Here is a 14,734-nt window from a genome sequence, read left to right as displayed (position 1 = left end):
CAGAGCTTCTTGTAAGGAAGCTCAGTTCTCAAACAGTGTAAAATCACTAAGAATAAAGGATGTACATAGGCCAGGGTCATTGTACATAGACCCAAGAGTTTAAAACACCCATTCTCTATCTGGTGACATCAGTTAATATTTTAGATAACCAGCTTGTTCAAACCACCTAAATTAAACTGTCAATGCCAGCATCAAAGCTGGCAGATTATGAATTCAAGTAATTCTGTGCAACATTTTACACAAAAGAATGTCCTTAGGCAGGGACTGGATTTCACCCAAGGTTCTTCAGTCATCTTTAAAACTGACAGCTCCTCTCCTCTCTATCAGGACACTACAGAATATAGCGCAGCTGCTGAAACAAAAACAATCAAAATCTCCTCATAAACTTCCAGCCAAAACTAGTTTTCTTTGCTATAAAACTATAGTCTTGGCAACAGAAGTCATCAGGGAAAGAATTTTAAAATGAACTTAAAAAAACCTCCAAATAAAAAAAAGAACAATTGTTTGAACTCTTAATGGTCTGAATTAACATTTGTTTGAGATGTCAGTCCAAAATATTTCATGCTAGGTATTTTCATACTTGACCAGAAGTATAAAATGACAGGTCTTACATACCTAAGTTCTCAGTGCTATTGATACTTGCATTATAAAAACAATTTCCCAAAAGCAACACTTCTGTACTTCTCAAAAAAAAAATTGTTGATACAAAAAGAAGTAAATAAACTAAAATGTTTTTAGAGACTTGTTCTATATAATTTTCCAGTTGCATTCATAACTTATCTTCTGGAAAGAAAATCAATACTCAATTACCTGTATCTTTTCTAAAGAAATACTATGTGTCTTTTAAGAATTTTGGCACTATTACTTTATTTACCAACATACTAAGTGAGTTTTTTAAACTGAAGAATATTCTTCTATGTTTCCGTTTTTTTTTTTCTCTTCCTCACAAAGGAATGCATAACTAGAAATGAACATATTGGTGACTAAATCCAGTCCCTTGAAGACAAAGGCAGCCAGCCCTGCAGGAGACATTTGGTTTGAAAGTACTTAAAATATTCATTCCATGTGTCACTACACTTTATCACAATTTGTATTCAGACATCTAGAGTAGAAACAAAGAAGGCCAGACCTGCATCACAATAATCACCTACTTCTTTAAATGTAAGAACTCGGTTTAGCTTAGTTATAGTAATGTTATTGCACTTCTGATGACCAGTGGGTATAAAGAAAGAAATGGCTGCAGGGGGAAAGTAAGATAAAATTAAAAGAAAAAGTCAACCTATTTAATTCAATCAACAGTAAAATTTATTCAGGTCATTTTTATGTGTAGTAAGATAGGTTGTGTACATTTTTGCCATGTATGTTCATGTGTGCTGCTACCTTTTCTAGACCCTGTCTTTCACTGGCTGCAGTATTTTGTTTATCTGCACTGATGGCTAGTTCCCATCTTTCATGGAAACTGCTGTTTGTTATTTTGGGGCATAGATAACCACAAGATAACTACATTCTAATAACACTGTAAACACTTATAAACTGGACGTGTGAAGAAACAAAAATATGGATCTGCACTTCATTTAGAAAATAATTTAAAACCACAAACCTCCCAACCTTACAAAAGACTAATCAAACTGCTTGTTTCAAAGTGGAAATGCTGAGCCAAAGGATGTGAAATCCTCAGACTGAAGAATGTGGTGAGCAAACTTACAGCACAGAGATGGCTTTCAGAGGAGCAATGAGCTTGGAGAGGAAACTCAAAAAAAAAAAAATCAGAAGAGGTAACTGGGCTTGGCCAGTGTAACCAGTTTTCTTTAAACTTGGACACTGGAAAGCAAGCAACTATAAAGTGCAGTCTTAGCTGAGGTGATTAATTTTAATGGTTGTACATAGCCTCAGAGAAAACTGCTCCTACACGCATTTGTCTGACGTCTATTCTTCTTGTTTTGACTGGAGAGGACATGGGTTAGAACTTGCACGGTAAATAAAGCTTAGCATTGCAGCCCCATACGCAGGTATTTATGAATTTTTTTCTTCACTCATCAAACGCCTTTATGACAAAAGCAAAGAAGGGAAAACACGAGATGACATTTGGCAGCACAGGCCCTATTATGATGCAAACCAGCTTTCTTATTCTGCACAGAAAGAACTCACTAGTTTTGAAGGCACACATTTCCCAGCCTTTTTATTTAGCTGATTTCCAAGCCTCAGAGAGATGGTGAACACCTTTCCTAAAAGAAGCTTCTTGCTCCATAACCCCCACTCACTGACGTCCATTCTAACCTTCCCATCAGCTCCTTCACTGTTACCAAATGGCAACACTGAAATAAATTGCTCCACAATAGAAAAAATACATCATAAAAAGCTAAGGCCTCACTTATGAGAAAAGAACATTATGATTACACAGAAGTAACCATATAATCTGTTATTAACTGTAAGGCTCATAAAACTTCATGAATATCTCAATTATATCACCTCTCAAGATTATATAATAAAACAGCATAATGAGCTTCAGTTTAACTTGACAAGGCTGAACACTGCTCCTCTTTTTAAAAAGCTTTTTATAAAATGACATTCCCTCCTAATACTTGACTTGCAAGCACTCTAAAGACACCATGTACAACATTAAAAATAAACTTCTTCATTTTCCTACCACTGTTGCTTATCACTACCACAGTATTCACAAGGTTTTCTTTTTAAAGACATTAGCTTATACAAGCATCTTCTCGTGACAATAGGTGCAATGCCATTTGCAACACTCCTAAAGGCTAAACATATATTTTTATATTTGTTCTAGTTCCCCTAACTTTTTTATTAATCCATTCTCAGTTCTGGGACAACGTGAAAATATTTAAATCCCATCTTTAATAAGAAGATACTACAAGGAATGAGCTTGCTTTGCCAATGGGTCATGGAGAGCCCAAACCTTTATTATCAGTCACACAGTGAAGATACATGCAATTACTGCAACTATTTACTGAAAACACACTTGCTCATTCTGTGACTGGCAGTGACACACTGTGCCGGGTGCTGGCTGGTGCCAAGGCAGCTGCCAAAAAGCTGCAAGTCCAAAAAGGGAAAGGAGAGGATTGGACTATCATTCCTGCTTCCAAGAATAAAGTACTCTAAATGAGCAAGTCACTTGCTAGGTAATAATTTTCTGGTGTTTATATGGTAAACTTCTGTAAAGTGAATTGCTGTTGGCATTGCCAGAGTTTACAAAGCAAAGGTACTTGCCAAAAGGCAGCTTCACTGGAAGTATGGTTCAAGTAAACATGGAATGGAAAGTTATTAAGCAAAATGAACAGCTAATTTTGCCATGATCATATCAGGAACATTGAGTATTTTCACTTAAACTTCAGAACCTGAGGTACAAAAGAGCACACAGTGCTCACGGGAAACTTAGAGGCACGTAAAACAGAATCCTGGCTATAGTTCATGAAGGAATGGGGTTATTTTTGCCAACTGAAAAGAATAACATGTCTCCAAAGCACACTGTTTTCACTAATGTTGTCAGAGAACTACTTCTTCAGTCTAGATGAACACATGTGCACTTAGTGCTCAAACTCACACACCTCTCTTTTCGTTTCTTTTGCAGATTAAACAGGAAAATAGCAAAGTATTCAGCTTAAGTTTTCTTCATTCAAGCAGCTCAATAGTTGGTTTTCTTTTTGAAATCCCTCTGCCCAGAAAACCACTTGTGTAGCTAGGATGGATGGGATCAGCCAACACACATCTGCACAATAAGTGAGCAGAAGAAACTCAGCATTTCCCAGCATGTTCCCAATACTACATCATGCAAAAAGGAGATTTTGTCCCCAGTTACATATATTTCATAAACACTGGAAACTAGTATTCAGAAAAAAGTTCACAGGTTCATTAGTCACAGATGCTCATGAGGTATTTTGTAACCAGAGCTGCTCTTAAGCCAAAAACTGTCTACAGGAATCAGGAAATCTTTCCCCTCCACTACCATTCGGATGCTATATCAGGCCAAACAAGGAAATCTTTCCAAATAATTCCTGAACACCAAGGTATTGAGAAAATTGCCTTTAGTAGACTAGAATTAAAAATAAAAAAATTTCTTTTTTTTTTGTTTTTTCTATTCTACAATTCTCAAAATTTAAATTATGTGGAAGTTTTCTCCTGCTTTCTCCTCTCCCCTTCTTTCAAAAACTTGAAATGAAGTGCCAACAGCCAAGTTTGCGGCTTTAATTTAATTTTCTACTAAGAAGCTAAAATACTGTATTCAAAATGCAGTTCCTATTAAACAGGATTTCAAAACTTACATTTCAAAATTTCTTAAATTTTCAAAGTGTGAAACTGCGACATGAAACCCTTGAAAACACTGAAATTACCTTCCAACAATTTAAGATTTTTTTCATCTACCTCATTTTCCAGCTAACATGGTATTGCTAAAGCAATCGGTGATTTAATTCTGCAATAAATTTCCTTTCACTAACCTTAATTTTTCCTTCCCTATGATACAAGCTGTTTCTTGCAGTTGTTTTCAGGAATTAAAAATGTGACACTTAATGACTTCAAAACTCATAATTTTTCAGTCAGTGTGAACATGTCTTTTTGTCTGAAAAACATTACTCACTTACAGAACTTTGCTAATTTGAATTCTAATTGATGTTCATATTTTAATTAAACTGGTATCGGTTTGAGCTGCTGCTGAAGAAAAAGGATGCATTACAATGGTCTACATTATTATATATGGCATTATTCAAAAATACAGCAAACAACCCAATCTCTTAATTTGTAGCATGGTGTACTCCTCAGTACCTTCAAGCACTTTACTTTAAAAAAAGCTAAACCAAAGATTAGTGCAGCACAGTATCCCTACCAAGTGCACAATGATTGATGGCTAAAAAACAAGGGAGAAAATGTTTACTTAAGAACATCTTAAATATCATCTGCACCCTACTGATTCGAGGGCTTCAAGTGACAGCCCATCCATCTTTAGGAAATCCTAAGCCACAAGATATGACTTTGAGGGGCTGAGATGCCTGACACCAGTCCAAGAGACACAGGGAGTGACTGGCAAGGCAGACTTGGGGGTTCAGAACTTGTTTTCTTTGCCTCAAATAGCTCAGATGTGGTAATCAAGACATATTCTGTAATTCTGTTTTACAGAGGTTTAGGTAAATGCTAATCTACTAAATTAATGACAATTAAAAGGAACTTTCCCACATACATAATTAGGGCTTTGAGATTTTTAGGCAGATCTATCGTTATTTTGAGATCAAAACAATATATATAGATATACTAATAACAATAATTCCACATTACAACAAAAGGTATTCACTGTCATAACCGTAGCATACTAAGGTTTGAGCAAAAACCATGTTGAAAACGAATGAATTACTAAAGCACACTAATTTTCACCTAATATCTCAACACCCTTATAAATCCACAGCACATCATGTATATGGAAAATGTCTGCTTGAATGAACTCATTTTTAGACAATATTTAATCTCTTTCTTGTAGACACATATGAGGTGAACTTCTGTTCCCCCTCATCCCAGCCCTCTGCTCACAGGGTTACAAAACTGAGATTTCCATTACCAGCCGTAGTTCTCCACTCCTTCCACATTCTAGCATTTTCCAAAGGACTTCTACTGAGTGCAAGAGCATCCAGCCAGTTTTTGCAGTCTTTCAACCTGCCCTGTTTTTAATATAAGTCTGACACTACTGTGCTCCTCCTGGGAACATGAAATAGTTTATGCAAGACATTCAAGAAGGAGACCAAAACAGGACGATGATTCCATCTTGGACAGTTGTAAGGGCTCCCCCATCTTATGGACTCCCTCAGGATATCTGGACCCATCTGGGGGCAACAGATTGTCCTGAAGTGAAATTTTCTCATTCACAGCAAAGGCACTCACTCCTAACAGACCCCTGTAATTAGTTCTCAGTCACAGACAGATATTCTGCAGGACTCAGTGTCAATCAGATGCAAGGCTAGGGTTGGGAGTCTATTACTGAATGTGGCTTTTTAGGATTTTACATTTCATTTCATGTAGACCACTGCAAAATATTTCAAATTAGAGAATTCAACTCATTGTATCATGCCACATCTCAAAAGGGAGTTATTAAGTAGGGGATTTTTCTTCCCTTCCTATGCTTGCCATCTATTGAGGAACTTACACTGATTAAATAGTCTGATGTTATGCTCAAAGTCCCATGAATTTCTGGTTTCCATGAAGTACCTTTTTAAAACTGGATCATGAAAATAGCACTGGGAGAACTCTAAATGCAAAACACCCTTCAATTCATTTACAGGCAATCAAGTGTTCTTAATATTTATTTTCCTTATTAACTGTTCTCTAGACAGTCTGTACAGCATTTTTTCCTCTGGAGATCCACTATAACCAGGGAATAGAGATAAATCTTGATCACAGTCTACGGAAAAATCATCTCAAGTGAACAGTGGGCCACGTGTTTTTAGAGGGGACAGAGAGCAGCACTTACCCTGCTGACTTCTTTAGGAGCCACTTCATCTAAAAGGAAACAAACCAAACAATTAGGCACTCTGGGAAGTTTCCAGACTGAACAAAGAACAAGATAAAAAACTTCAAATTATTTTTGCACATTTGCACAAAACTTTCCTAATATGGTTTAATCAAGTGATTGAAATATCCTGAGATTGGCTTGCATTTACAATCTTTTAAAAGCTTCTAAAGCTAAAAATCAATTGAAATTAGAATAAAGTATTTAAGGATTCTATCCTGACTTAATAAGAATACAAAATTTCATACATTTCAGAATTCAGAGGGAAAGCATTAAAAACATTAAACACTAAATTCATATTCTAATTCAGTAAGGGTATTGTTAGTACTGCATAGTGTGAGAATTAAAGGCCTTTGTTACCAAATATATGTCACCAACATCCTACAAGGAAGCTAGTGAGTAGACTTAGACCCTCTGTTCTAATATCAAAGACACTAGTCCTGTTGACTTTGATGTGGAAGAAAAAACCTTGTGGCCATAAGTAAAGAAGAATATCACTGATGAGATCTGGCATAACATGTTAAAAGAAAATATATTGCAAGATTATATATACATATATATACATATATTTATTTATATATATATATATGCATGCAAACTATAATGTTTTTTCCTTTCAAATGCAAACAGACTTTCATGCATTTTTAGTAAGTTTAATACATATAAATAGACACAGGTACAATATCTGAGCTAAAGCATTGAGTAGCATTTCTGAAAATGCAGGGAGCACAGCTATACAGCAAGAATACATCTGCCACAGGAGGAGTTTCCAACTTTCAGTTTAACCATACCAAAAATAGCTTAAAAACACCTTTACAAACCTCCAGTTGGTTAGTTGTTTCTGAAAACATGAAGAGAACTATTTGTAACCTTTTATTTGCTCCGAAGAGTCAAATTACTATACTACAGAAATTAAAATTAAGTCAGGAAATAGATTTACTATCACAGAAAATACCATATGATTAAATTTGTCCAAGGCTCTTCATATTTTGCCATTCACAATGAACTTTCAAACAATAAAGTTAGAAAACCCCCAGATTTTCTAGCAAACACATTTAATACACAATTTCTGATGAAAGAATTCTCTATAGCAATACAGATTTCCCCTCAAAATTGAGTGGTGCTAAGGAAAATAATATATGTCAAAACCATGAGCAAATATTAGTCTCCTCTTAATCCCAGTCAAATGATATGCCACTAACTTACACATGCAGAACACAAACTTAATTTGACTATTTAAGGCAGTTCTGTTGCTTGCAGTGCAATGTGCAACACATGCTCTTCCACATTCAGTGATGTTATCTTCCTGAAGATAACCAGACAAATCTACATACCAGTTACAAGAACAGCCAGAGCTACACTCAAAATCCCTCTCTCCTGTTACCTGATTTCTGACACTGAGCAACAGGAAAAGTGAGCAACAGAAAGTGTACTCTCAGTTTTCAGTCATCAACCGATCAAACATTTCTTCAATCAGTGGCAACACTTTTCTGTTGAAAGGATGGGGTTTTCTTCCTCACACTTTTGTGGGGTAGGAGGGGTGTTAGATTTTGTTTGGCTGGTTATTAAACCTGAGTCACCAGTCTTTAGCATTCTCAAAATGCTATGAGCTGCACAGTTCAAATACATAATACCAGAAAAACTATTTTATTTTGAATCTGCGCACTATGTATTTCATCTGATTCCCTCTATTCACCTTATTCATGGAGCCTGTGATTCCTCAGATCTCTGAAGCACATTAAAAAAAATAAAATCCCATTTCATACTTGGATTTCTATGCATTCATTTTAAAAAACAAAACAAAACAAAGACCAATAAGTTTCGGACAATTGCAAGATGCTAAGCCACAAAGAAAACTTTCATGCAAAGAAAGTTTTCAACATCTCAGAGATGACATTTTGAGGCATTTACCAATTTAAGCAATGGTTCTAATGCCCAGTTAGTTTTATCACAGGAACTCTTCCGCAAAAACAATATCAACTTTCTCCCTGGTCTTACACTGTTCTTTTTTTCTGTGTAGGTAAATACTGCTGCTGGTACACTAATGTTGTTGATGACAGCAAACAAATGCTTAGGATTAATTCTGTTTGGGATCCCAAATAGCTCTACAGTCAGTTTCCTAAGGAATGTTTTCCCACACAGCAGATGTCAGATTGACCTAATAATTTTTCTTTTCAAAATTTGTATTAGGCTTCAGATAATAAGACACAAGTTGCTTGCAATGCAATTAAACCAGCAGAGATATATTTGCAGATTTTTTTTACCTTGAAAAGTGTCATACACCTATAGATCAGTAGAAATTCCACATCAATTTGTGTAGATTGGTTAAAGACTGATCTCACCACCCTGAAATAAAGGTTTACTTAATCTCTGCAGTAGAATGGCATCAGTCAGATGAAATTGGTCAGTCTATTTTAATTGCAATTTGTATCCTTATTTTAGACATCTTGAATCTGGCAGCTTCTGTCTGCACTGCACTTGTAGGATCTTTCAAAGATACCTCAGCTGAGAGTGGGTTTCCTAAAGCAGTAACTATCACACATTTGCAACAGAAATTTCAAGCCATCACTCAAAAACATTCTTGCTTCTTAATGCACAATCTCATTAAGGGCACCTGAACACTGCTCCTCATTTTCAACAGTCTGGATTACCTCACAATTCAGAAGCCCTTGTTGTGTTACTTCACAGAAAACTAATTTAGTTTGTTTAAACATAGGCCTAGACATTGAAAGGGAATTTTCATTAGATTGATCACTGGTGGCACGCTGTGTTTCTTTCCCTGAAGCAGGACAAAACATGAATTCTAGTTATTTTACATGAACAATAAGATCTACACTGTTATTTTTAAACTCCTGAAAAATGATGCTCAGTTCTAGCTCTTCTTAAGTAACATGCAACAGACAATAAATAAGGCCTGAACCAAGACTTCACTGCAGATGGTAAGTAGAGAAACATATTGTCTGCCAGGTGTCCTAAAATTTTAATTCACTCCTTCGCATATAAGCAAACAGGGCACTACACACAATAGGATTCAGGAGACCGTGCATTTGACTTCATTAGACATACCTAAATCTGGTAAATTTGGAACCTTATTGTTTTTTATGGTCTTAGCCCACATTAAACTGATGAAACAGTTGGAGCAATTTTGCAGGATGGCTTATTCTGGCCAGAAAACTTCCAAAAGGCATCTTCTGAAAGTACCACCAGTCCTTGTGAGAACAGAAAAGCATGAGGAACATCCAGGGTTTTTTTCTGTTTCCAAAATTGCTTAGTACTACAAAACATACCAATGGATGGTAGCTCCACATGTATACACCCATGATCATAAAAATCCTCAGCTGTAAAATGTATGTGGCAACTTAAACTAATCTAAGGAGGGCATTTCCACATCTGCTAAAAGCTCCATAAAATTCTATAGAAGTCTCTTAAGTTTAATATACCTCAGCAAAAATCATGTTGGAACCTGGGCTCTGACCATCAGGAAGAAACTTAATAGTTTCCAGCACTAAATATGCTTTACCAAGAAAGTTTACAATTGTGTTTTATGGTAATTAGACAATGACTTCATATCCTATTCAACAGGGCTGTTGAATGACAAGAGTGTTAAACTTATTAGCTCATCTATATTATCAGTCAGCGAGGTATAATCACCATTGTTTATTACTGGAATGCAGCCACAAGACAATGGGCTGAAGAGTGTGTAAAACAGTTTATCATTTTTTCATACTTACCCATTTACAGCTATACCTTTATGCCCATAACTACTGCTTTTCTTGTCCAACACACAATTCTGCCTGGCTTTCACTCCACTAGCTGCACTGCAGCTTTCTTTAAAACTGATTACATGTCATGTTAGCATGCTGGTGGAAAGACTCATCCAGTAGCAATTCCATTTCAATGTATCTAAGAAACAACATTATCACTACTAATCTGCCCTCTCACTTTTGAATAGAGATGTCTCTTCATTCAAATATTTTTCAAATACCAAATTCAAACTTCAAAATCAAAGTTTTATTGCGTTCAGCAGGTGTTTTCAAAGACAAGGAAAATATTACATCACCATTGGCTCAAATACTACTCAGACATATACCTTAAGCAATTGCATTAAAATCAATAGAACTGCTACAGCATGCATTGGAAAACAGAAATGCTTTTTTGTATTAAATGTCATGGCATTTCTGTAACATATAGTGATTCAGAGCTGAAAGAGATGATTTAAAGAGAACACGGCTTGAAGCAGGTCCTACAAAGCTCCAGCAACCTGACCCCACTGGATCTTGTCCACTGCAAGACATTTGGATATTTTAAAAACATGCGTACCTTCTGGACCCTGCTGGGCCTCTGGAGTTTGGCTTTTTTATTTCTAGACCATGAATACCTGTTCCCAACTGATAAGATGCCTGGAGAACTTAAAAGGAAAGGCACTTCCTCCGGCTTTCCCAGCATCTATATACAGCCCACACTCCATTCTGAGCCCAGTGAGACAAGGGATGGGATGACACAGCTCAGTGCCATGAGGTTCCCATCTCTGGCATGGAGAGAGGCTTCCAAGACTGTTGGCCTAAACAGACCAAGAAATTTCAACAGATTGTCAGCTTCTGGAGCAGGAAATACTGCATGTGCCTCAGTGACAGCTAGAGAATATAATAATCTTACATATGTTAGGAAGAATGTAATATTTCACTTACCCTGGGGAGAATCAGATACCAGCATTTCTAGTAAACTTTTCGCTTTTAATTATTTCTATTTTGTTCTCATCTCTACCTTTTTGATCACCGTATTCTCGTCTCCTTCCATTTAGGAACATAAAATATTGGTTTTTTAGGGAAAAACATGTCCATGTAATAAAACTGCAAGCTATTGAACTCTCAAGAAGTTGTTTAAAATTTTCAGATTCCAGTGTTTATCACTATAGAGAATCAAAAGCAGAACAAGAAGCTTTGCCGCCTGCCTGATTTTCGCCTCTGACTACATTGAAAACAACAGTCATGTTACTGAACTTTGCAGTAAAATCCTCAGAATTTGCAGAAGAATCAAGACTGAGTAGTTTTCTTCTCTTTAGAACAGCTGACAAAAGAAACAAAAGAAAATGCCCCAGAGGAAAAGTGTGCTAAGTCAACAAGGGTAAGGGATCATTAGAGCTCAATAGGATAGTTACCATGTGAAAGGGTGCAGTGTGAAACATATTTATGTCAGGGGAATCATTTCAATCCCTCTGAAGAAACCATACTGTAACTACAACATAGGTATATTTGGATAAGCGATGTATTTTATTTACTTTACTCCAGAGACTGAAAACCAAGAAACTGAAAAAATATTTAAATTAATCAAGAAAAAAACCTGAGGATGAAAAAAACAGATTAAAATTTACAAATTAAGCCTTTTTGCTTTTAGGACATTTCAGCTGATTTGTTAGTAATCATAATCAAGCTCTCAGTGACTGAGTCGAATATTACAGAATAATGATGTGCAGATAATTCATGACTTTGGAGTCTTTGAAAAATGACATGTTACTCTAACATGATGAACAGATTGAAACCAAGAGAAGATTGAACTATTTACTACTTATCAGTACCATCACTGTGAGTAAAACATTTTGCTTGCAATGAGAAGACTGCTAAGAAATATATAAAATTATAACTTCAGTATGTGGAAAGGAGCAGAATATGTAACTACAAAATTATAGACAGTTCTCTGTGAAAGATAATGACTGCACCTTAAGAATTCCTGAAGTAGTCAGTTTAATTCTAAAATGATTTTATGATGACAGATAATTATAGTTCACAGGAATGATACAAGAAAAAAATAATTTAAAAATTATCTTTTTGGCTGCTCTACAACAACAACAAAAAATCCAAGGTGTTGTGGATTTCAGTATTCTTCTACTGACATTTGAACAAATGAAAAATTTACCTCTCTCTAATAGCAGGTGCAGTATTAAACATGCTAGGCCAGATTTAGAAAAGTTTCCAGGCAAGGGATATATGCATTATGATTTCAAAAAAAATCTCCAAAGCAGTCTGGTACCCAATTCCTTGAAATTAAAGGAAGTTAAATACCCCAGTGAAGAGTAGGTCTGTTGATTTACTCTGCTGATTCTCACTGCTCACATGACAATGGTCATACACTAATTTGTAGAGACTCAGCCACTTGTGAAACCCTAAGATGATATTAAGGTTATGTGAAGTAATTAAGGAAGGTTATTGAACATTACTAAAAGACAAGATAAAATTGTGACAAATACCAGTTGTCCCTGGCTGAAAACAAGAATGTTCCCAATGAAGCTCTGTTTATATAGCTCCGACTGGTCTTGTGTAACCTCGAGGCCATGCTGTAACAGCCAACATCAGACACTCCAACACCAGAACACAACACAAAGTCCCGGCACCTAACGGTCCACATGCATCAGGAGATATGGTCATTAAATGCCTTGGCACATCAGCATCCAGATTATCCTTTGACCCAGACTGGTTCTCCAAGGAGGTTCCACAAAAATCTACAGGTAGAACTCAGTCCTCAATGGACTAACAATTTCTGCGCATGCCCACCGCACACTCCACTATGCCAACAAATCTACTGCATACCAACTTTCGGTACAGGAATTTTGACACAGGCTTCAAACTGAAGGCTGGCTGTACTACCATGCACTGGTGACAGTCCCATCATAAGAATCTAGCTCCTTGAATCATTAAGAAAGGGAGGTAAATCACAGTATCTCTGCCATTAGGAACATGAGAAACACTTGGTGACAGAAATCATCCCTTCCTTAGGGGTTGCAAGGCAAATGTGACGCAGACACACACACAGAGAAGAAGATTAAACTGGAAATTTCAGAAGGAATTCAGAAGGGAAAAAAATAACCAATGTCCAAAGGAAAACTGCAAATTCAGATCTACAAGCTTAGAGTAAATGAAGAACTGGATGTGTTCATGAAAGACAAAATTACTTTCATGTGCATTTTTTATTTAACTAACAAAATCCAATCCAGATGGTAAATTAATTGAAATACTTAATAAGAAATCAGGAAATACATAAAGAAATCAGCTGGAAAGCTAATAAACTATATCTAACACAGCAGTAAGAGAAGTGGAAGTACCACTTCTGTCGGTGGAATAAAGGGAATCAGAGCAAACCGCACCTCTTCAGCACGGCTGTAGTTGCCACCTGCTGGGATAAGGAGCTGTGTCTATCTCCCAAATTGTCAATCTAAGAGAACTACTAATGATCACACACTGAGAGCCAGCAACCAAGCGAGAAATCTATTTCTGCAAGTATGAAAAGGGTAATTCATAATCTAAGTCCCTTCTCACCAAGCCTTCAAAATAGTTTTGAAAGAGTCATGATTGAGGAATCTCAAAATTTGTCAGTTACAGCATCGTTCTTCCCAACTTCCTTCATCAGGCCTGCCACAGAGTTCTGTCAACACCAACACAAGTTTCTTACGTAAGCAAGCATCACACAACTACTTGGATGAGGAATTTGGAAAAACAACCCCGTGATACAACTGCTTCTTAGACACTTCTTTATATACTACATCTCTGCCTAGTTCAGAAACACCAGAGCTGTGTTAATTAACACATTTGGATCTGACATCTACTTGGGCACACATACAAGGCCACCCAATTTTCACATGCAGCACTGATTCCCTGAGGAGCTACCAGGGGACCTGACCATTTCTAGACTTGTTTTGAGAGCTAATTGCAAGAGTGAGAGTAAGTCACCGAACAGTACACCAAAGAGAACAGCCTAATAACTACATAATACGCTGGTGGTTCAAAACACAAACATTAACATAACTAAATAAAGCAAGACTAAAAGCACAAAGAAGAGCAAAAGACTTTCAAAATAGTTTCAAATGGAGGACATGCAGGAAGAGAGGGACAAAGATGCTAGGATGAGCAAGCAGCTTGTACAAAGACGTCAGATGCACCAACAGTGATGTACTATACTGACCTCTCTAGGATTATTTTACTTTCTGCCATGGTGGAAAACAAGATCCAGCAAAAAACCCTCAAAAAATACTGTTTACACAGATCAAAAAAACTCAAGAAAACCATACATGTAAGTCACAAGGTAAGATTTGCACAAAAAAAAAAAAAAAAAAAAAAAAAAAAACAACTTTTGTTTCCAATCTTGTTCACTGCTACTGGTAATGAAAAAAGAAAGCTGGAAACTTAAATCATAAGCTTTAAAAATACAGCTGTCAAGAAGAAAAAAAAAAAA

The 14,734-nt window shown here is 36.3% G+C and overlaps 1 protein-coding gene across 4 annotated transcripts in view; it reads right to left on the bottom strand.

The window, feature by feature from the left end:
* The window catches only part of PDE10A (phosphodiesterase 10A), a 167,787-nt gene that overhangs the window by 62,208 nt on the left and 90,845 nt on the right, over positions 1 to 14,734 (bottom strand). For all 4 annotated transcript variants that reach the window (XM_059841257.1, XM_059841259.1, XM_059841258.1 and 1 more), the window contains exon 3: positions 6,473 to 6,501. In XM_059841257.1, coding sequence (XP_059697240.1) covers positions 6,473 to 6,501 — 29 coding nt within the window. The remainder of the gene's footprint in view (positions 1 to 6,472; positions 6,502 to 14,734) is intronic.

Source organism: Haemorhous mexicanus, chromosome 3 (assembly GCF_027477595.1).
Source record: "Haemorhous mexicanus isolate bHaeMex1 chromosome 3, bHaeMex1.pri, whole genome shotgun sequence".
NCBI classification, from domain to species: Eukaryota; Metazoa; Chordata; class Aves; order Passeriformes; family Fringillidae; genus Haemorhous; species Haemorhous mexicanus.
This window is presented reverse-complemented; position numbering and strand designations above follow the sequence as displayed.